At 41.0% G+C, this 22,926-nt stretch overlaps 3 protein-coding genes across 3 annotated transcripts; all 3 read right to left on the bottom strand.

The window, feature by feature from the left end:
* Nucleotides 1-2,632: 2,632 nt before the first annotated feature.
* Nucleotides 2,633-4,478, bottom strand: LOC112129660 (keratin-associated protein 9-4). The gene has a single exon (XM_054546646.2). The coding sequence runs from the start codon at nt 3,585-3,587 to the stop codon at nt 3,108-3,110; it is 480 nt and encodes a 159-aa protein (XP_054402621.1). The 5' UTR covers nt 3,588-4,478; the 3' UTR covers nt 2,633-3,107.
* Nucleotides 4,479-14,310: 9,832 nt separating this feature from the next.
* LOC100937701 (keratin-associated protein 9-2) lies at nt 14,311-15,312 on the bottom strand. Its single transcript, XM_003778846.4, has one exon. It carries the CDS (start codon nt 15,303-15,305, stop codon nt 14,784-14,786), a length of 522 nt encoding a protein of 173 aa, XP_003778894.1. The 5' UTR covers nt 15,306-15,312; the 3' UTR covers nt 14,311-14,783.
* Nucleotides 15,313-20,585: 5,273 nt separating this feature from the next.
* On the bottom strand, nt 20,586-21,211 carry LOC100937929 (keratin-associated protein 9-2). Its single transcript, XM_003778847.3, has one exon. The coding sequence runs from the start codon at nt 21,209-21,211 to the stop codon at nt 20,687-20,689; it is 525 nt and encodes a 174-aa protein (XP_003778895.3). The 3' UTR covers nt 20,586-20,686.
* Nucleotides 21,212-22,926: the final 1,715 nt, after the last annotated feature.

Raw genomic sequence — 22,926 nt, 5'->3', positions numbered from 1 at the left:
GGATGCTCTGAGCTACTCCCTCAGTCAGTTATCTAGACAAACAAGAGTGCTGGCCAGGGGTGAAGGGAGAATAGGACTGGTGGTAATTAATGGAGCTTATGAATCTCAGGTGCACTGTATTATAGCAGCAGTAAGTGTAGCTTATTTCATTGGCCTTCATTTTATATCTCACTTCCTCCCCCAGCTTTTCATTTCCTTCTTCATTTGTCTTTCTTTCTTTTTCTTCAATCACCCCTTCTCCTTCCTTCGTGTTTTTTTTTTTTTTGGTTCCTTTATCCCCTCCCTTCCCTTTCCTTTTCCTTCCTTCCTTCCTCCCTTCTCTCTCTTTTTCTTTTTTGTTTCTTTTCTCTTTCCCCCTCTCATCTTCTGTTCCTTCTCTTCCTCTCCTCTGCTTCTTCCTTCTTCTAGAGCTTGTGGCTGTCCATCACATTTAAACAGCAAAGATTTGACTTGAGTGGAGCTAATCATAGGTCTCAGACAAGTTTTCATAAGTGTGCCCATATATCTTGCATGTTAGTGTGCTTGGATTAATTTCCATCTGTCAGAGTCTGCATCTCTGTGGCTAAGGGCTCTTGTATTGTAGCTGTAGAAAGTCATGCCACCTGTGAATGCAACACAGAGAAAAACACTCAACCAATGATTCTGGAGAGCTGATTTATAAAGACTCTAGCTTCCTCATTCCTGAAGTAGGATAATTCTAGCTGTGTGTTTTTCATCATTTCTGACAGTTTTCCCTTTAGTTTAAGCTTTAGTTGGTGACTGTGATACTGACTTGATAGTGTACCCTTTTCTGTATCACTTCCCCAATTCCTACCGATGTGATCTGCACTTCCCAGTAAACTAGTTTCACTGGAATCTTTTCTTCAAAGTCTCGTGGGGAGAAACTAATCTATGACATTATGTTAACTCCCTCAGCCTCAATTTTCTTCTCTCTATGCTGGGAATATTAATACCTATTCTGAAAGTTTGTTAAAGAGTTAATAATAATGTACACAAAACGTTTAGCAAATACCCATCACATAGCAGGCAATCCAGAACATATTAGTGTCTCTTGTTCAGAAAATTACCAATTTTAATGTTGAAGATAAGAATATTTTTGTAATAACTAACTAGATCAACTAAATACTTTTTTCCTAGCTGTACTGACGTATAATTGACAAATAAAAATTGTATCTATTTCAGGTATACAAGGTGATGCTCTGATATATATATATTCCTTGTGAATAATATGTTTATTAGGTCACGAAGCTACCATTTCCTTTTAATTTTTGTGGTGTGAACATTTAAGATCTACCTTCTCGGTAAATTTCAGGTATATGATAAAGTGTTACTAACTATAGTCACATTACTGTACAGTAGACATGCTGAACTTATTCATCTTTCATAACTGATGCTAGTCAAAGAGAATGTCCTAGTTTTCATCTCCTTTACTTCATCCCTGAACGATGATCACAGCCAGTGGCCGTTGTCTCTTAGCCAAGTCTTCAGAGCATTCTAGATTCACAGTCTCAGAAGTTGGCATCTGTTATGGAAATCTACATTTTTAGCTGATCAGAGGTACTTCTACCACTCCAATGCTGGTAGGAGGTCCCAAGAAGGTGACCCAGGTCCCCAACCTTTATATTTCTCTCAGAGCCTGTATCAATCAATCTTTCCATGGGTGAATGCTTAGCTTACATCAGTTCAGGACCCAAAGCACCAACCTGTGTCTATTATGACTTCTATGAATGCACAAGTTCTACTTTGCTCCTTTCTTGCATTCTTCTGATTTCCCTGGAAACACAAGTTTTTCATTTCTTTGAATGCTTCCTATTGGCCTCACAAAATGCAGAAGGCTGTTTCATTCCCTTACTTGGCTCAGAGATTATGGATTGTGCCAAGTCTCACATGCCCATTGTGTAGTTTCTCAATTCTCAGCTTTGTTCTTACATAATTTCCCTCATAACATTTCAATTAGGGGACAAATTGTCTTAATGTGGCAAAATGTACGGTCTGTATTTTACAAGAAATAACTTAGTTTCATTTACTTCGTCAATAGGTATTCAGGAGATGAAGGCTGTATAAGCATTTTATTTACATGATATCGACAATAAGTTTCTTCATATGAGACTCTCTCTCATGAGTCCACAATAAATTCCCAAGCGTTTTTTTGATGCAGATGAATTGAATGAATGGCTGGTCGGAGGCTGAGACAAAAAGAGATCCCTGCATTCAGGGCAGCCATTAAATGCAGTCCCTGCTGCCATATCATGCAGCTGTTGCTCACTGAGGTGTGGGAAATTGGGAATTTTTTGTAAACAAAAACGTTATCTGCAAATATAAGAGATGATTTGTCCTATTGTTAAAAAAGCTCAAGTATATGTCTTGCTAATGCTTACTTCCAATGTCATTTCTACTATATTGAGAGTTAAACGTAAGTGTCCTTGTGCAGAAAGAGAGGACCTCAGCTTGGACAAGAGTCTGCCCTTTACTAGCTACATAACATCACACATTAAATTGTTCTCAGCTGAAAAAATGGAGGTACTGACACATGACCATCTGTTTTGAGAATCAAATTGGATAATACCTATGGTATGTGATATGTGTGTAAATCCCATATCAGGAATACTTTCAAATAAAACAAAACACCATATGAGATGAGGATGGTTCAGAGTTTATTCAGAAACATATAGCTAAGAATCTCGCTGGTAGCAGAGACATAACCCAAAGTTATCATGAAAAGAAGAAAGAAGAATACAAGAACCATGAGGAGGATATTGAAAACAAAAATATGATTGCAAAGATTATTGATCAGTTGCAGAAACCTATATTCCTTAGAAGCAGAGAATGAAGCTCTTGACTTTTGAGTCAAAGCTGAGACCATGGCTCAAAATTGAGAACACACGAAGCTGGCAAATGATCCACAAAGTGTAAGGAAAAAGGGAATCAGGATGAAGTATTTTGCCCTCCCTCAAGCTGATTCACAAGATTTTAAACATGAAGAGAAGTCATAAAAATTTGGGTGAGAGCATGGTGGCTGTCAGTAGCAAATTAAATTAGTCCCCCAAAAGATAAGTCAGTTGAGCAGAAGGTTGTTGTGTGAGGATGGTGGTTCTCTTGGGACTTGATCAGCAGCAAGAAGGCTGGCAGCAGCTGGACACACAGGTGGGCTGGAAGCAAGTGGTCCTGCAGCAGGTGGTCTCACAGCAGGCTGGGCGGCAGCAGGGCTGGCAGTAGCTGGAGCCACAGCTCTGGTTGAAGCAACCAGGCAGGCAGACAGTCGTGGGGTGGTAGCAGGTTCTTCTGCAGTACACAGGTGCACAGGAGCTGCTCTGGCCATAGCTGGACCCACAGCAGGTGGGCTGGCAGCAGGGTGTGCTGCAGCAGGAAGGCTGGCAGCAGCTGGTCACACAGGTGGGCTGGCAGCAGGTGCTTTGACAGCAAGTTGGGCGGCAGCAAGGCTGGCAGCAGCTGGACACGCAGCAAGAGGGCTGGCAGCAGGGTGTGCTGCTGCAGGTGGTCACTGTGGTGGGCTTCCAGCAAGTGGTCCTGCAGCAGGTGGTCCTGCAGCATGTAGGCTGACAGCAAGGGGAGCAACAGTGGGTCATGGTGTCAGGGGTGGAGGGTGGGCTTCTGTTCAGAGGTGAGTTTCCCAGAATCTGAGGACCCCTTGCAATCTGCACCTTTTATACATCTGGCCTCCAAAGTTTCCACCAATCAGCAGGACTTTTCCTTATTTCTGTTTACATTGTTTTCCCAGTCTGCTTGTGATTCTCAAAGGGTAGTTGTTTCCTTAAGGTTAAACAGATTAAGGTTTAATCTGTTTCTTAATTGTGAATTACTCATAGACACTTTGTTTCAGATAAAAGGAAGCCCGTCTCATCATCAGCATCATTCCTGTTCTGACCATCATCTGGTCATGTGATAGTTCCTGGTGATCTGGGAGGCTCAGGAAGTTCTCTCTCTCCAGCCTCATGGTTGGCTGTATGTAGACTGGGAAGTGTCTGTGGGGAGAAGCATGACGCTGATATATTTACAGTGACAAAATGAATCCATGCCTGGGCCCAAGACTAGTCACCAACCAAATTCTGACTCAAGACTAACAGGCATCTCTCTGTGCGACCCACACCACCTGTCTTTCAGTTCTTTGAACGTCACTTGGGAAGAGGGTGTTTGTCACAGTGTGTTCCATGTGGCAGAGAAGATCGAGAGCAGTTGGATGCAGAGAAATCCACTGGGATTTAGACAGCATCAAGCAATCTATGCCCCGAGTGACCATTCATTCTGACTTGTCTGTGAGTGTGGTGATTCCAGGATGAGAATATGGGACTCTCTATGGCATAACTGCTTGAGATTCAGGCCAACCAGCATGCTCTCTGGCTCTAGCTGCAACCCGGTTACTAACACAGTAAGCAGCATGTTTTCTCTCTCTCCTTCTATTTCTTTTTAATGAAGGAATTAGATGAGTTGAGATGATGCCTGATTCATCATGGAGTTCTAACATGTTTAAAACATTTTCCAGGTATACTATTTATTTGAGAAGAATGCAAATTATTAATTTTCAACTTGATATAGTATTATATTGTAAATACATCTATGTCCCCATTACATCTATGTTAGGAAACAGAAATTAATCCTATTATCTCCCAATTATATCCTCTTACTCGTTCCCAAAGACAGCTAATCACTCTATCAAGTTGTAATCCAGTAGGTAACTTTTGGTTTTTTAAAGTTTTCATGTGAATAAAAAGTATAGTATTTGCTTCTCTATTTCTTCGGCATAAACAAAAGTAATCTTAATCGCCTAGTCATTTTGGACTCTTCATACAAGCAAAGCAGCAGACAGAGAAAGTAGTTCCTATTTGGTGAGGGATAATTACCCTCAAGCCATATAGTGTAGCAGAATATATCTATAGCTCAGGAGATTTACTGAGTATATAAATTTACTAGCAGTGCCCTGATGAATTACTGAAAAAAAGTGGCTTAAATTTATTTATCAAAGTTCTGAAGGCCTCTTTTCTGAAATTAAGGTGTTGGCAATGTTGTTTTCATCTGAAGACTGCGAGGGAACTATCTGTTCCAGGTCTCTCTCCCTGACGTGTCGAAGTCTATCATCTCCAAGTGTGTTTGACATAATTTTTCTACTATATGCATACTGTCTCTGAATTTCTCCCTTGTAGATAGACAGTCATATTTAATCAGAGGCCTAATTGTTTCCAATATGACCTTGTCTTATCAGATAACATTTTAAATGATTCTATTTGAATATGAATTTTGAGGGACACAAATTAACCCATAACACTGCAGAATCTCATAGTGTGTCCATGTCCAGTGATAACCACAAATGAGTAGAAACGGCAATCACAGTGGACAATGGTATAGTAACCAGGGGCTCAGACCCTTCAGTAAGGATGTTCTGAGCTGCTCTATCAGCAGTTATCTAAACCAACAAGAGTGCTGGCCAGGGGTGAAGGGAGAATAGAACTAGTGGTAATTAACGGAGTTTATGAAACTTAGGTGCACTGTATTATAGCAGAAGTAAGTATAGATTATTTAATTGGCCTTCATTTTATCTCACTTCCTCTCCTTTCTTTTCCTTTCCTTCTTCTTTCTTCTTTCTTTTCTTTTTTTCTCTTTCTTTCTTTCTCTTTTTTCTTTCTTTCTTTCTTTCTTTCTCTTTCCCTTCCTTCCTTCCTTTTTTCCTCCCTTCCTCCCTCCCTTCCCTTCCCTTCTCGCTTTCTTTCTTTCTTCCTTCCTTCCTTCCTTCCTTTCCCTCCCTCAGTTCCTCCCCACTGCCTCCTTTCCCTCCCTCCCGTCCTTCCTCCCTTCCTTCCTTCCTTCTTTCCTTCCTTCCTTCCTTCTCTCTCTCTTTCTGTTTTTCTTTCCTTCTTTTCTCTTTCCTTCTCCTCTCATCTTCTGTCCCTTCTCTTCCTCTGCTTCCTCTCTTCCTCTTCCTCTTCCTCCTTCTCCTAGAGCTTGTGGCTGCCCATCCTATTTAAGTAGCAAATATTTGACTTGAGTGGAGCTAATTGTAGATCGTAGACAAGTTTTCGTGACTGCACTCGTATATCTTGGATGTTAGTGTGCTTTGATCAATTTCCATCTGTCGAAATCTGCATCTCTGTGCCTAAGGGTTCCTGTATTGCAGCTGTAGAAAGTCATGCCACCTGTGAATGCAACACAGAGAAAAACACTCAACCAATGATTCTGGAGAGCTGATTTATAAAGACTCTAGCTTCCCCATTCCTGAAGTAGGATAATTCTAGCTGTGTGTTTTTCATCATTTCTGATAGTTTTCCCTTTAGTTTAAGCTTTAGTTGGTGACTGTGATACCGACTTAATAGTGTGCCTTCTTCTGTATCACTTCCCCAATCCCTACCGATGTGATCTGCACTTCCCAGTAAACTAGTTTCACTGGAATCTTTTCTTCAAAGTCTCTTCTGGGAGAAACTAGTCTATGACAATATGTTAACTCTCTCAGCCTCAAATTTCTCACCTCTACAAGGGGAACATTATTACCTATTTTGAAAGTTTGTTAAATAGTTAATAATAATGTACACAAAGCATTTAGTCAATGCCCATCACATGGCAGGCAACACAGAATTAGTGATTTTTGTTTAGAAAATTTCTAATTTTAATGTTGAAGATAAGAATATTTTTGTAATAATTAACTAGATCAATTAAATACTTTTTTTCAAGGTGTACTTAGGTATAATTGACAAATAAAAATTTGTGTATATTTCAGGTATGCAATGTGATGCTCTGATATATATATTCATTGTGAATAACATTTATTAGGTCACATAATTACCATTTCCTTTTTATTTTTGTGGTGTGAACATTTAAGATCTACCTTCTTGGTAAATTTCAAGTATATGATAAAGTGTTTTTAACTATAGTCATATTACTGTACATTAGACATGCTGAGCTTATTCATCTTTCATAACTGATGCTAGTCAAAGAGAATGTCCTAGTTTTCATCTCCTTTACTTCATCCCTGAACGATGATCACAGTCAGTGGCTGTTGTCTCTTAGCCAAGTCTTCAGAGCATTCTAGAGTCACAGTCTCAGAAGTGGCATCTGTCATGGAAATCTACATTGTTAGCTCATCAGAGGTATTTCTACCACTCCCCTGCTGGTAGGAGTCCCCAAGAAGAGGACCTAGGTCCCTAATCTTTGTATTTCTCACAGATCCAGTATCAATCAACGTTCCGTGGGTGAATGCTTAGCTTGCGTCAGTTCAGGAGCTGAAGCACCAACCTCTGTGTATCATGACTTCGGTTTTTTTTTGTTTGTTTGTTTACTTTAAGTTCTAGGGTACATGTGCACAACGTGCAGGTTTGTTACATATGTATACGTGCGCCGTGATGATGTGCTGCACCCATTAACTCGTCATTTACATTAGATATATCTCCTAATGCTATCCCTCCCCACTCCCTTCTCCCCATGACAGGCCCCGGTGTGTGATGTTCCCCTTCCTGCGTCCAAGTATTCTCATTGTTCAATTCCCACCTATGAGTGAGAACATGTGGTGTTTGGTTTTTTGTCCTTGTGATAGTTTGCTGAGAATGATGGTTTCCAGCTTCATCCATGTCCCTACAAAGGACATGAACTCACCGTTTTTTATGGCTACATAGTATTCCATGGTGTATATGTGTCACATTTTCTTAATCCAGTCTATCATTGATGGTCATTTGGGTTGGTTCCAAGTCTTTGCTATTGTGAATAGTGCCACAATAAACATACGTGTGCATGTGTCTTTATAGCAGCATGATTTATAATCCTTTGGGTATATACCCAGTAATGGGATGGCTGGGTCAAATGGTATTTCTAGTTCTAGATCCTTGAGGAATCACCACACTGTCTTCCACAATGGTTAAACTGGTTTATAGTCCCACCAACAGTGTAAAAGTGTTCCTATTTCTCCACATCCTCTCCAGCACCTGTTGTTTCCTGACTTTTTAATGATAGCCATTCTAACTGGTGTGAGATGGTATCTCATTGTGGTTTTGATTTGCATTTCTCTGATGGCCAGTGATGATGAGCATTGTTTCATATGTCTGTTGGCTGTGTGAATGTCTTCTTTTGAGAAGTGTCTGTTCATCTCCTTTGTCCACTTTTTGTTGGGGTGGTTTGTTTTTTTCTTGTAAATTTGTTTGAGTTCATTGTAGATTCTGGATATTTGCCCTTTGTCACATGAGTAGATTGCAAACATTTTCTCCCATTCTGTAGGTTGCCTGTTCACTCTGATGGTAGTTTCTTTTGCTGTGCAGAAGCTCTTTAGTTTAATTAGATCCCATTTGTCAATTTTGGCTTTTGTTGCCATTGCTTTTGGTGTTTTAGACATGACGTCCTTGCCCATGCCTATGTCCTGAATGGTATTGCCTCGGTTTTCTTCCAGGGTTTTTATGGTTTCAGGTCTAACATTTAAGTCTTTAATCCATCTTGAATTAATTTTTGTATAAGGCGTAAGGAAGGGATCCAGTTTCAGCTTTCTACATATGACTAGCCAGTTTTCCCAGCACCATTTATTAAATAGGGAATCCTTTCCCCATTTCTTGTTTTTGTCAGGTTTGTCAAAGATCAGATGGTTGTAGATGTATGGTATTATTTCTGAGGGCTCTGTTCTGTTTCATTGGTCTATATCTCTGTTTTGGTACCCAGTACCATGCTGTTTTGGTTACTGTAGCCTTGTAGTACAGTTTGAAGTTAGGTAGCATGATGCCTCCAGGTTTGTTCTTTTGGCTTAGGATTGTCTTGGCAATGCGGGCCCTTATTTGGTTCCATATGAACTTTAAAGTAGTTTTTTCCAATTCTGTGAAGAAAGTCATTGGTAACTTGATGGGGATGGCATTGAATCTATAAATTACCCTGGGCAGTATGGCCATTTTCACGATATTGATTCTTCCTATCCATGAGCATGGAATGTTCTTCCATTTGTTTGTGTCCTCTTTTATTTCATTGAGCAGTGGTTTGTAGTTCTCCTTGAAGAGGTCCTTCACATCCCTTGTAAGTTGGATTCTTAGATATTTTATTCTCTTTGAAGCAATTGTGAATGGGGTTTCCCTCATGATTTGGCTCTCTGTTTGTCTGTTATTGGTGTATAACTGTGCTTGTGATTTTCGCACATTGATTTTATATCCTGAGACTTTGCTGAAGTTGCTTATCAGCTTAAGGAGATTTTGGGCTGAGACAATGGGGTTTTCTAAATATACAATCATGTCATCTGTAAACAGGGACAATTTGACTTCCTGTTTTCTTAATTGTATACCCTTTATTTCTTTCTCCTGCCTGATTGCCCTGGCCAGAACTTCCAACATTATGTTGAATAGGAGTGGTGAGAGAGGGCATCCCTGTCTTGTGCCAGTTTTCAAAGGGAATGCTTCCAGTTTTTGCTCATTCAGTATGATATTGACTGTGGGTTTGTCATAGATAGCTCTTATTATTTTGAGATCGTCCCATCAATACCTAATTTACTGAGAGTTTTTAGCATGAAGTGTTGTTGAATTTTGTCAAAGGCCTTTTCTGCATCTATTGAGATAATCATGTGGTTTTTGTCTTCGGTTCTGTTTATATGCTGGATTACGTTTATTGATCTCCGTATGTTGAACCAGCCTTGCATCACAGGGATGAAGCCCACTTGATCATGGTGGATCAGCTTTTTGATGTGCTGCTGAATTCAGTTTGCCAGTATTTTAATGAGGATTTTTGCATCAATGTTCATCAGGGATATTGGTCTAAAATTCTATTTTTTTGTTGTGTCTCTGCCAGGCTTTGGTATCAGGATGATGCTGGCCTTATAAAATGAGTTAGGGAGGATTCCTTCTTTTTCTATTGATTGTAATAGTTTCAGAAGGAATGGTACCAGCTCCTCCTTGTACCTCTGGTAGAATTTGGCTATGAATCCGTCTGCTCCTGGACTTTTTTTGGTTGGTAGGCTATTAATTATTGCCTCAATTTCAGAGCCTGTTATTGGTCTATTCAGGGATTCAACTTCTTCCTGGTTTAGTCTTTATCCATTTCTTCAAGATTTTCTAGTTTATTTGTGTAGAGGTGTTTATAGTATTCTCTGATGGTAGTTTGTATTTCTGTGGGATAGATGGTGATATCCCCTTTATTATTTTTTATTGCGTCTATTTGATTCTTCTCTCTTTTCTTCTTTATTAGTCTGCTAGCGGTCTATCAATTTTGTTGATCCTTTCAGAAAAGGAGCTCCTGGATTCATTGATTTTTTGAAGGGTTTTTCCTGTCTCTATCTCCTTCAGTTCTGCTCTGATCTTAGTTATTTCTTGCCTTCTGCTAGCTTTTGAATGTGATTGCTCTTGCTTCTCTAGTTCTTTTAATTGTGATGTTAGGGTGTCAATTTTAGATCTTTCCTGCTTTCTCTTGTGGGCATTTAGTGCTACAAATTTCCCTCTACACACTGCTTTACATGTGTCCCAGAAATTCTGGTATGTTGTGTCTTTGTTCTCATTGGTTTCAAAGAATATCTTTATTTCTGCCTTCATTTTGTTATGTACCCAATAGCCATTCAGGAGCAGGTTGTTCAGTTTCCATGTAGTTGAGTGGTTTTGAGTGAGTTTCTTAATCCTGAGTCCTACTTTGATTGCACTGTGGTCTGAGAGACAGTTTTTTTAATAATTTCTGTTCTTTTACATTTGCTGAGGAGAGCTTTACTTCCAACTATGTGGTCAATTTTGGAATAAGTGTGATGTGGTCCTGAGAAGAATGTATATTCTGTTGATTTGGGGTGGAGAGTTCTGTAGATGTCTATGAGGTCCGTTTGGTGTAGAGCTCAGTTCAATTCCTGGATATCCTTGTTAACTTTCTGTCTTGTTGATCTGTCTAATGTTGACAGTGGGGTGTTAAATTCTCCCATTATTATTGTGTGGGAGTCTAAGTCTCTTTGTAGGTCTCTAGGGACTTGCTTTATGAATCTGGGTGCTCCTGTATTGAGTGCATATGTATTTGGGATAGTTAGCTGTTCTTGTTGAATTGATCCCTTTACCATTATGCAATGGCCTTCTTTGTCTCTTTTGATCTTTGTTGGTTTAAAGTCTGTTTTATCAGGGACAAGGATTGCAACCCCTGCTTTTTTTTTGTTTTCCATTTGCTTGGTAGATCTTCCTCCACCCCTTTATTTTGAGCCTATGTGTGTCTCTGTATGTGAGATGGGTCTCCTGAATACAGCACACGGATGGGTCTTGACTCTTTATCCAATTTGCCAGTCTGTGTCTTTCAACTGGAGCATTTAGCCCATTTACATTTAAGGTTAATATTGTTATGTGTGAATTTGATCCTGTCATTATGATGTTAGCTGGTTATTTTGCTCGTTAGTTGATGCAGTATCTTCCTAGCATTGATGGTCTTTACAATTTGGCATGTTTTTGCAGTGGCTGGTACCGGTTGTTCCTTTCTATGTTTAGTGCTTCCTTCAGGAGCTCTTGTAGGGCAGGCCTGGTGGTGACAAAATCTCTCAGCATTTGCTTGTCTGTAAAGTATTTTATTTCTCCTTCACTTATGAAGCTTAGTTTGGCTGGATATGAAATTCTGGGTTGAAAATTCTTTTCTTTAAGAATGTTGAATATTGGACCCCACTCTCTTCTGGCTTGTAGAGTTTCTGCTGAGAGATCTGCTGTTAGTCTGATGGGCTTCCCTTTGTGGGTAACCCAACCTTTCTCTCTGGCTGCCCTTAACATTTTTTCCTTCATTTCAACTTTGGTGAATCTGACAATTGTGTGTCTTGGAGTTGCTCTTCTCGAGGAGTATCTTTGTGGCGTTCTCTGTATTTCCTGAATTTGAATATTTGCCTGTCTTGCTAGGTTGGGGAAGTTCTCCTGGATAATATCCTGCAGAGTGTTTTCCAACTTGGTTTCATTCTCCCTGTCACTTTCAGGTACACCAATCAGATGCAGATTTGGTCTTTTCACATAGTCCCATATTTCTTGGAGGCTTTGTTCCTTTCTTTTTCCTCTTTTTCTCTAAACTTCTCTTCTCACTTCATTTCATTCATTTGATCTTCAATCACTGATACCCTTTCTTCCAGTTGATTGAATTGCCTACTGAAGCTTGTGCATTCATCCTGTAGTTCTCATGCCATGGTTTTCAGCTCAATCAGGTCATTGAAGGACTTCTCTATACTGGTTATTTTAGTCAGCCATTTGTCTAATCTTTTTTCAAGGTTTTTAGCTGCTTTGTGATGGGTTCGAACTTCCTCCTTTAGCTTGGAGAAGTTTGATCATCTGAAGCCTTCTTCTCTCAACTCATCAAAGTCATTCTCTGTCCAGCTTTGTTCCATTGCTGGTGAGGAGCTGTGTTCCTTCGGAAGGAGAGAAGCGCTCTGATTTTTAGAATTTTCAGCTTTTCTGCTCTGTTTCTCCCCATCTTTGTGGTTTTATCTACCTTTGGTCTTTGATGATGGTGACATACAGATGGGGTTTTTGTGTGGATGTCCTTTCTGTTTGTTAGTTTTCCTTCTAACAGTCGGGACCCTCAGCTGCAGTTCTGTTGGAGTTTGCTGGTGGTCCACTCCAGACCCTGTTTGCCTGGGTATCAGCAGAGGAGGCTACAGAACAGCAAATATTGCTGAACAGTAAATGTTGCTGCCTGATCTTTCCTCTGGAAGCTTTGTCTCAGAGGGGTACCCGGCCGCGTGAGGTCTCAGACTGCCCCTACTGGAGGGCGTCTCCCAGTTAGGCTTCTCGGGGGTCAGGGACCCACTTGAGGAGGCAGTCTGTCTATTCTCAGATCTCAAACTCCATGCTGGGAGAACCACTACTCTCTTCAAAGCTGTCAGACAGGGACATTTAAGTCTGCAGAGGTTTCTGCTGCCTTTTGTTCGGCTATGCCCTGCTCCAGATGTGGAGTCTACAGTGGCAGGCGGGCCTCCTTGAGCTGTGGTGGGCTCCACCCAGTTCGAGCTTCCTGGCCACTTTGTTTATCTACTCAAGCCTCAGCCATGGCAGGCACCCCTCCCCCAACCTCACTGCCACCTTGCAGTTCAATCTCAGACGGCTGTGCTAGCAATGAGTGAGGCTCCGTGGGCATGGGACCCTCTGAGCCAGGCACGGGACATAATCTCCTGGTGTGCCATTTGTAAGACTGTTGGAAAACGACAGTACTAGGGTGGGAGTGACCCAGTTTTTCAGGTGCCATCTGTCACAGCTTCCCCCGACTCCTTGCGCTTCCCAGGTGAGGTGATGTCTTGGCCTGCTTTGGCTCATGCTCAGTGTGCTGCACCCACTATCCTGCACCCACTATTCTGCACCCACTGTCCAACAAGCCCCAGTGAGATGAACCCGGTACCTCAGTTGGAAATGAAGAAATCACCCATCTCCTGCTTCGCTCACGCTGGGAGCTGTAGACTGGAGCTGTTCCTATTCGGCCACCTTGGAACTGCCCCCTATCATGACTTCTATGAATGCAGAAGTTCTACTTTGCTCCTTTCTTACATTATTTTGATTTCCCTGAAAACACAAGTTTTGCATTTCTTTAGATGGTTCATATTGTCCTCAAAAACTGCAGAAGGTTGTTTCATTCCCTTCCTTCGCACAGAGATAATGGATTGTGCCAAGTCTTACATGCCCGTTGCATACTTTCTCAATTCCCAGCTTTGTTCTTACTTAATTTTCCTCATAACATTTCAATTAGGGGACAAATTTTCTTAATGTGGCATAAGGTACTGTCTGTATTTTACAAGGAATAACTTAGTTTCATTTACTTTGTCAATAGGTATTCAGGAGACAGAGGCCATATAACAATTTTATTTATGTGACATCGAGAATAAGTTTCTTCAGATGAGACTCTCTCTCATGAGTCCACAATGAATTCTCAAGCATTTTTTGATACAGATGAATTGAATGAATGGCTGTTCAGAGGATGAGACGAAAAGAGTTCCCTGCTTTCAGGGCAGCCATTAAATGCAGTCCCTGCTGCCATATCATGCAGCTGTTGCTCACTGAGGTGTGGGAAACTTATTTGGGAAAACTTTTTTGTGAACAAGAATGTTATCTGCAAATATAAGAGATTATTCCTCTCATTGTTAAATAAACTCAAGTGTATGTCTTGCTAGTGCTGACTTCCAATGTCATTTCGCTATATTGAGAGTTAAATGTAAGTGTCCTTGGGCAGAATGAGAGCACCTCAGCTTGGACAAGAGTCTGTCTTTTATTAGCTACATAACATCACACATTAAATTGTACTGAGCTAAAAAAATGAAGGTAATAATACATGACCATCTGTTTTGAGAATCAAATTGGATAATACCTATGGTATGTGATATGTGTGTAAATCCCATATCAGGAATACTTTCAAATAAAACAAAACACCATATGAGATGAGGATGGTTCAGAGTTTATTCAGAAATATATAGGTAAGAATCTCTGCTACCAAGGACATAACCCAAAGTTATCATGAAAAGAAGAAAGAAGAATACAAGAACCATGAGGAGGATATTGAAAACAAAAATATAATTGCAAAAATTATTGATCAGTTGCAGAAACCTATATTCCTTAGAAGCAGAGAATGAATCTCTTGACTTCTGAGTCAAAGCTGAGGCCATGACTCAAAATTGAGAACACATGAAGCTGGCACACGATCCACAAGGTGTAAGGAAAAAGAGAATCAGGATGAAGTATTCTGCCCTCCCTCAAGCTGATTCCCAAGATTTTAAACATGCAGAGAAGTCATAAAAATTTGGGTGAGAGCCTGGTGGCTGTCAGCAGCAAAGTAAATTAGTCCCCCAAAAGATGAGTCAGTTGAGCAGAAATTTGTTGTGTGAGGATGGTGGTTCTCTTGGGACTTGATCAGCAGCAAGAAGGCTGGCAGCAGCTGGACACACAGGTGGGCTGGAAGCAAGTGGTCCTGCAGCAGGTGGTCTCACAGCAGGCTGGGCGGCAGCAGGGCTGGCAGCAGCTGGAGCCACAGCTCTGGTTGAAGCAACCAGGCAGGCAGACAGTCGTGGGGTGGTAGCAGGTTCTTCTGCAGTACACAGGTGCACAGGAGCTGCTCTGACCATAGCTGGACCCACAGCTGGTTTGGCCACAGCAGCTGGACCCACAGCAGGTGGGCTGGCAGCAGGGTGTGCTGCAGCAGGAAGGCTGGCAGCAGCTGGTCACACAGGTGGGCTGGCAGCAGGTCCTGCAGCAGGTGTTTTGACAGCAAGTTGGGCGGCAGCAAGGCTGGCAGCAGCTGGACACACAGCAGGAGGGCTGGCAGCAGGGTGTGCTGCTGCAGGTGGTCACAGTGGTGGGCTTCCAGCAGGTGGTCCTGCAGCAGGTGGTCCTGCAGCAGGTAGGCTGACAGCAAGGCGAGCAACAGTGGGTCATGGTGTCAGGGGTGGAGGGTGGGCTTCTGTTCAGAGGTGAGTTTCCCAGAATCTGAAGACCCCTTGCAATCTGGACCTTTTATACACCTGGCCTCCAAAGTTTCCGCCAATCAGCAGGACTTTTCCTTGTTGCCATTTACCTTGTTTTCCACAGTCCTTTTGGTATTGTCAAAGGGGAAGTTCTTTCTTGAAGATTATGAATCTATTGAAAGTAAGTGTTTAATCTGTTTCTTAATTGTGAATTACTCATAGACACTTTGTTTCAGATAAAAGGAAGGCAGTCTCATCATCAGCATCATTCCCGCTCTGACCATCATCTGGTCATGTGATAGTTCCTGTTGATCTGGGAGGCTCACGTAGTTCTCTCTGGCCAGCCTCATGTTTGGCTGTATGTAGGCTAGGAAGTGTCTGTGGGGAGAAGCATGACGCTGATGTATTTATGGTGAGAAAATTAATTCATGCCTGGGCCCAAGACTAGTCACCCACCAAATTTTAACTCAAGACTAACAGGCATCTCTCTGTGCCACCCTTACCATCTGTGCCTTTCAGTTCTTTTAACGTCACTTGGGAAGAGGCTGTCTGACACAGTGTGTTCCATGTGGCAGAGCAGATCGAGAACAGGTGGATGCAGAGAAATCCACTGGGATTTAGACAGCATCAAGCAATCTATGCCCTGGGGCAACCATTCATTCTGACTTGTCTGTGAGTGTGGGGATTGCCAGGTTGATAATGGAGGACTTTCTATTACATAACTGCTTGAGATTCAGGCCAACCAGTATGCGCTGTGGTTCAAGCCCTAAACTAGTTACTAGCAAGGTAAGTGTCATTTCTTTTATTTATTTATTATTATTATACTTTAAGTTTTAGGGTACATGTGCACGATGTGCAGGTTAGTTACATATGTATACATGTGCCATGCTGGTGTGCTGCACCCATTAACTCACCATTTAGCTTTAGGTATATCTCCTAATGCTATCCCTCCCCCCTCCCCCCACCCCACAACAGTCCCCAGAGTGTGATGTTCCCCTTCCTGTGTCCATGTGTTCTCATTGTTCAATTCCCACCTATGAGTGAGAATATGCGGTGTTTGGTTTTTTTTTTTTTCTTGTATTATTATTATTATTATTATTATTATTATACTTTAGGTTTTATGGTACATGTGCGCAATGTGCAGGTAAGTTACATATGTATACATGTGCCATGCTGGTGCGCTGCACCCGATGTTTGGTTTTTTGTTCTTGCGATAGTTTACTGAGAATGATGATTTCCAATTTCATCCATGTCCCTACAAAGGACATGAACTCATCATTTTTTATGGCTGCATAGTATTCCATGGTGTATATGTGCCACATTTTCTTAATCCAGTCTATCATTGTTGGATATTTGGCTTGGTTCCAAGTCTTTGCTATTGTGAATAGTGCCGCAATAAACATATGTGTGCATGTGTCTTTATAGCAGCATGATTTATAGCCCTTTGGGTACATACCCAGTAATGGGATGGCTGAGTCAAATGGTATTTGTAGTTCTAGATCCCTGAGGAATTGCCACACTGACTTCCACAATGGTTGAACTAGTTTACAGTCCCACCAACAGTGTAAAAGTGTTCCTATTTCTCCACATCCTCTCCAGCACCTGTTGTTTTCTGACTTTTTAATGATTGCCATTCTAACTGCTGTGAGATGGTATCTCACTGTGGTTTTGATTTGCATTTGTCTGATGGCCAGTGATGGTGAGCATTTTTTCATGTGTTTTTTGGCTGCATAAATGTCTTCTTTTGAGAAGTGTCTGTTCATGTCCTTCGCTCACTTTTTGATGCGGTTGTTTGTTTTTTTCTTGTAAATTTGTTTGAGTTCATTGTAGATTCTGGAAGACAACATTTTAAATGATTCTACTTGAATATCAATTTTGGGGGACACAAATTAACCCATAACACTGGAGAATCTCATAGTGTGTCCATGTCCAGTGATAACCAGAAATCAGTAAGAACAGCAATCACAGTGGACAATGGTATAGTAACTAGAGGCTCAGACCATTCAGAAAGGAAGTTCTGAGCTACTCTATCAGGCAGTTATCCAGACCAAGAAGAGTGCTGGCCAGGGGTGAAGGGAGACTAGAGCTGGTGGTAATTAATGGAGATTAGGAATCTCAGGTGCACAGTATTATAGCAGCAGTAAGTGTAGCTTATTTCATTGCCCTTCCTTTTACATCTCAGTTCCTCTTTTTCCCTCTCTCTCTTCCTTCCTTCCTTCCCCTCCTTCTTTCCTTCCTTCCTTCTTTCTTTCTTTCGTTCTTTCTTTCTTCTTTTCCTTCCTTCCATCTTTCTTTTCTTTTCTCTCCTCTTCTTTTCTCTTTCTTTCTTTCTTCCTTTCTTTCTTTCCTTCTTTCCTTCCTTCCTTCCTTCCTTCTTTCTTTCTTTCTTTCATTCTTTCATTCTTTCTTTCTTCTTTTCCTTCCTTCCATCTTTCTTTTCTTTCCTCTCCTCTTCTCTTCTTTTCTCTTTCTTTCTTTCTTCCTTCCTCTTTCTTTCTTTCTTTCTTTCTTTCTTTCTTTCTTTCTCTCTTTCTTTCTTTCTCTCTTTCTTTCTTTCTTTCTTTCCTTCCTTCCTTCCTTTTCTTTCTTTTCTTTTTCCTCCTCTTCTCATCTTCTGTCCCTTCTCTTCCTCCTCTTCCTCTCCTCTTCTTCTTCCTTCTTCTAGAGGTTATTACTGTCCATCACATTTAAGTAGCAAAGATTCGACTTGACTGGAGCTAATTGTAGATCGTAGACAAGTTTTCATGACTGCACCCATATATCTTGGATGTCAGTGTGCTTGGACTAATTTCTGTCTGTCAGAATCTGCATCTCTGTGCCTAAGACCTCTTGTAATGCAGCTTTAGAAAGAAAATCGTGTCACCTGTGAATGCAACACAGAGAAAAACACTCAACCAATGATTCTGGAGAGCTGATTTATAAAGACTCTAGCTTCCTCATTCCTGAAGTAGGATAATTCTAGCTGTGTGTTTTTCCTTATTTCTCATAGATTTCCCTTTAGTTTAAGCTTTAGTTGGTGACTGTGATACTGACTTAATAGTGTACCTTCTTCTGTATCACTTCCCCAGTCCCTACCGGTGTGATCTGTACTTCCCAATAAACTAGTTTCACTGGAATACTTTCCTCAGAGTCTCTTCTGGGAGAAACTAATCTATGACAATACGTTAACTTTCTCAGCCTCAAATTTCTCATCTCTACAAAGGGGACATTAATACCTATTTTGAAAGTTTGTTAAATAGTTAATAATAATATACACAAAGCATGTAGCCAATACCCATCATATTATAGGCAATGCAGAATTAGTAGTTTTTGTTCAGAAAATTCCCAATTTTAATGTTGAAGATAAGAATATTTTTGTAATAATTACTAGATCAACTGAATACATTTTTCCAGCTATATTGAGGTATAATTAACAAACAAAAATTTTGTATATTTCAGGTATACAAGGTGATGTTCTGATATATATATTCATTGTGAATAACATATTTATTAGGTCACGTAGTCACCATTTCCTTTTTATTTTTCTGGTGTGAACATTGAAGATCTACCTTCTTGGTAAATTTCAGGTATATGATAAAGTGTTTTTAACTATAGTCACATTACTGTACGTTAGACATGCTGAACTTATTCATCCTTCATAACTGATGCTTGTCAAAGAGAATGTCTTAGTTTTCATCTCCTTTACTTCATCCCTCAACGATGATCACAGTCAGTGGCCGTTGTCTCTTAGCCAAGTCTTCACAGCATTTTAGATTCACAGTCTCAGAAGTTGGCGTCTGTCATGGAAATCTACATTTTTAGCTCATCAGAGGTATTTCTACCACTCCCCTGCTGGTAGGAGGCCCCAAGAAGGTGACCCAGGTCCCTGACTTTTCAATTTCTCTCAGAGCCAGCATCAATCAATCCTTTCATGAGTGAATGGTTATCTTACATCAGTTCAGGACCCGAAGCACCAACATCTGTCTATTATGTCTTCTATGAATGCACAAGTTCTACCTTGCTCCTTTCTTAGATTCTTCTGATTTCCCTGAAAACAGAAGTTTTTCATTTCTCTAGGTTCTTCATATTGGCCTCACAAAATGTGGAAGGTTGTTTTATTCCCTTCCTTAGCTCAGAGATTATGGGTTGTGCCAAGTCTTACCTGCCCATTGCATAGTTTCTCAATTCCCAGCTTTGTTCTTACATAATTTTACTCATAACACTTCAAGTAGGGGACAAATTGTCTTAATGTGGCATAATGTATGGTCTGTATTTTACAAGGAATAACTTAGTTTTATTTACTTTGTCAATAGGTATTCAGGAGACCGATGCTGTATAAGAATTTTATTTACGTCACACTGAGAATAAGTTTCTTCAGATGAGGCTCCGTCTCCTGAGTCCACAATAAATTCTCAAACATTTTTTGACGCAGATGAACTGAATGAATGGCTGGTCAGAGGCTGAGATAAAAAGATCCCTGCATTCAGGGCAGCCATTAAATGCATATCATGCAGCCTTTGCTCACTGAGGTGTGGGGAACTACTTCGGGATTTTTTTGTGTGTGAACAAAAGCGTTATCTGCGAATATGACAGATTATTCCTCTCATTGTTAAATAAACTCAAGTACACATCTTGCTAGTGCTGACTTCCAGTGTCATTTCTACTATATTGAGAGTTAAATGTAAGTGTCCTTGGGCAGAAAGAGAGGACCTCACCTTCGACCAGAGTCTGCCCCTTACTAGCTACATAACATCACACAGTAAATTGTTCTCAGCTGAAAAATTGGAGGTAATAATACATGATCATCTGTTTTGAGAATCAAATTGGATAATACCTATGGTATGTGATATGTGTGTAAATCCCATATCAGGAATGCTTTCAAATAAAACAAAACACTATATGAGATGAGAATGGTTCAGAGTTTATTCAGAAACATATAGGTAAGAATCTCTGCTACCAGGGACATAACCCAAAGTTATAATGAAAAGAAGAAAGAAGGATAAAAGAACCATGAGAAGGATATTGAAAACAAAAATATAATTGCGAAGATTATTGATCAGTTGCAGAAGCCTAAATTCCTCAGAAGCAAAGAATGAAGCTCTTGATTTTTGAGTCAAAGCTGAGATCATGACTCCAAATTGAGAACAGATGAAGCTGGCACATGATCCACAAGGTGTAAGGAAAAAGAGAAACAGGGTAAAGTATTCTGCCATCCCTCAAGCAGATTCCTAAGATTTTAAACATGCAGAGAATTCATAAAAATTTGGGTGAGAGCATGGTGGCTGTCAGCAGCAAAGTAAATTAGTCCCTCGAAAGATAAGTCAGTTGAGCAGAAGGTTGTTGTGTGAGGATGGTAGTTCTCTTGGGAGTTGATTAGCAGCAAGAAGGCTGGCAGCAGCTGGACACACAGGTGGGCTGGAAGCAAGTGGTCCTGCAGCAGGTGGTCTCACAGCAGGCTGGGCGGCAGCAGGGCTGGCAGCAGCTGGAGCCACAGCTCTGGTTGAGGCAACCAGGCAGGCAGACAGTCGTGGGGTGGTAGCAGGTTCTTCTGCAGTACACAGGTGCACAGGAGCTGCTCTGACCATAGCTGGACCCACAGCTGGTTTGGCCACAGCAGCTGGACCCACAGCAGGTGGGCTGGCAGCAGGGTGTGCTGCAGCAGGAAGGCTGGCAGCAGCTGGTCACACAGGTGGGCTGGCAGCAGGTTGTCCTGCAGCAGGTGTTTTGACAGCAAGTTGGGCGGCAGCAAGGCTGGCAGCAGCTGGACACACAGCAGGAGGGCTGGCAGCAGGGTGTGCTGCTGCAGGTGGTCACAGTGGTGGGCTTCCAGCAAGTGGTCCTGCAGCAGGTGGTCCTGCAGCAGGTAGGCTGACAGCAAGGGGAGCAACAGTGGGTCATGGTGTCAGGGGTGGAGGGTGGGCTTCTGTTCAGAGGTGAGTTTCCCAGAATTTGATGACCCCTTGTAATCTGGACCTTTTATACACCTGGCTTCCAAAGTTTCCACCAATCAGCAGGACTTTTCCTTGTTGCTGTTAACATTGTTTTCCACAGTCCCTTTGGTATTGTCAAAGGAGACGTGGTTTCCTAAAAGTTATGAATCTTTTGAAAGTAAGGGTTTAATCTGTTTCTTAATTGTGAATTACTCTTAGAAACTTCCTTTCAGATAAAAGGAAACCCGTCTCATCATCAGCATCATTCCTGCTCTGACCATCATCTGGTCATGTGATAGTTCCTGTTGATCCGGGAGGCTCAGGAAGTTCTCTCTGGCCAGCCTCATGTTTGGCTGTATGAAGACTGGGAAGTGTCTGTGGGGAGAAGCATGATGCTGACATATTTACGGTGACAAAATGAATCCATGCCTGGGCCCAAGACTATTCTCCCAGAAATTCTGGCTGAAGACTAACAGGCATCTCTCTGTGCCACCCACATCATCTGTGTCTTTCAGTTGTTTGAATGTCACTTGGGAAGACGGTGTCAGGCACAGTGTGTTCCATGCGGCAGAGCAGATCCAGAACAGGTGGATGCAGAGAAATCCACTGGGATTTAGACAACATTAATCAATCTATGCCCTAGGGCGACCATTCATTCTGACTTGTCTGGGAGTGTGGGGATTTCCAGGATGAGAATGGAGGACTTTCCATCACATAAATACTTGAGATTCAGGCCAACCAGCATGTGCTGTGGCTCTAGCCCTAAACCTAGTTACTAGCACAGTGTCATTTCTTCTATTTCTTTTCAATGAAGGGATTAGATGAGTTGAGATGATACCTGATTCATTGTGGAGTTCTAACATGTTTAAAACATTTTCTATTGTGAATAGTGCCACAATAAACATACGTGTGCATGTGTCTTTATAGCAGCACGATTTATAGTCCTTTGGGTATATACCCAGTAATGGGATGGCCCTAAAACTTAAAGTATAATAAAAATAAATTAAAAAAATAAAAAAATAAAAAAGAAAAAAGAAAAAAAAGAAAAAAACATTTTCTAGGTATATCATTCATTTGAGAAGAACACAAATTATTAATTTCCAACCTGATATAGTATTACATTGTAAATACATCTATGTCCCCATTACCAGGTTAGGAAATAGAAATTAATCCCGTTCTCTCCCAATTATATCCACTTACTCATTTCCAAACAGCTAACCACTCTATCAAGTTATAATACAGTAGGTGACTTTTGGCTTTTTAAAATTTTCACGTGAATAAAAATTATTGTATTTGCTTCTCTATTTCTTTGTTATAATCAAAAGGAATCATTATCGCCTAGTCATTTTGAACTCTTCCTGTCAGCAGAGCAACAGACAGAGAAAGGCATTATTATTTGGTGAGGGGTAATTATCTTTAAGCCATATAGTGTAGCAGAACATATCTATAGCTCAGGATACTTAGTAAGTGTATTAACTTACTAGCACTGCCATAATAAATTACAGTAAACCAAGTGGCTTAAATTTATTTTTTCACAGTTCGGAAATTAAGCTGTTGGCAATGTTGTTTTCATCTGAAGCCTGTGAGGGAAGTACTTGTTCCAGGTCTCTCTCCTTGACTTGTTGATATCTACCATTTCCATGTGTGTTTGACATAATTTTTCTGTTATATGCATACTCTCTG

Source organism: Pongo abelii, chromosome 19 (assembly GCF_028885655.2).
Source record: "Pongo abelii isolate AG06213 chromosome 19, NHGRI_mPonAbe1-v2.0_pri, whole genome shotgun sequence".
NCBI classification, from domain to species: domain Eukaryota; kingdom Metazoa; phylum Chordata; class Mammalia; order Primates; family Hominidae; genus Pongo; species Pongo abelii.
This window is presented reverse-complemented; position numbering and strand designations above follow the sequence as displayed.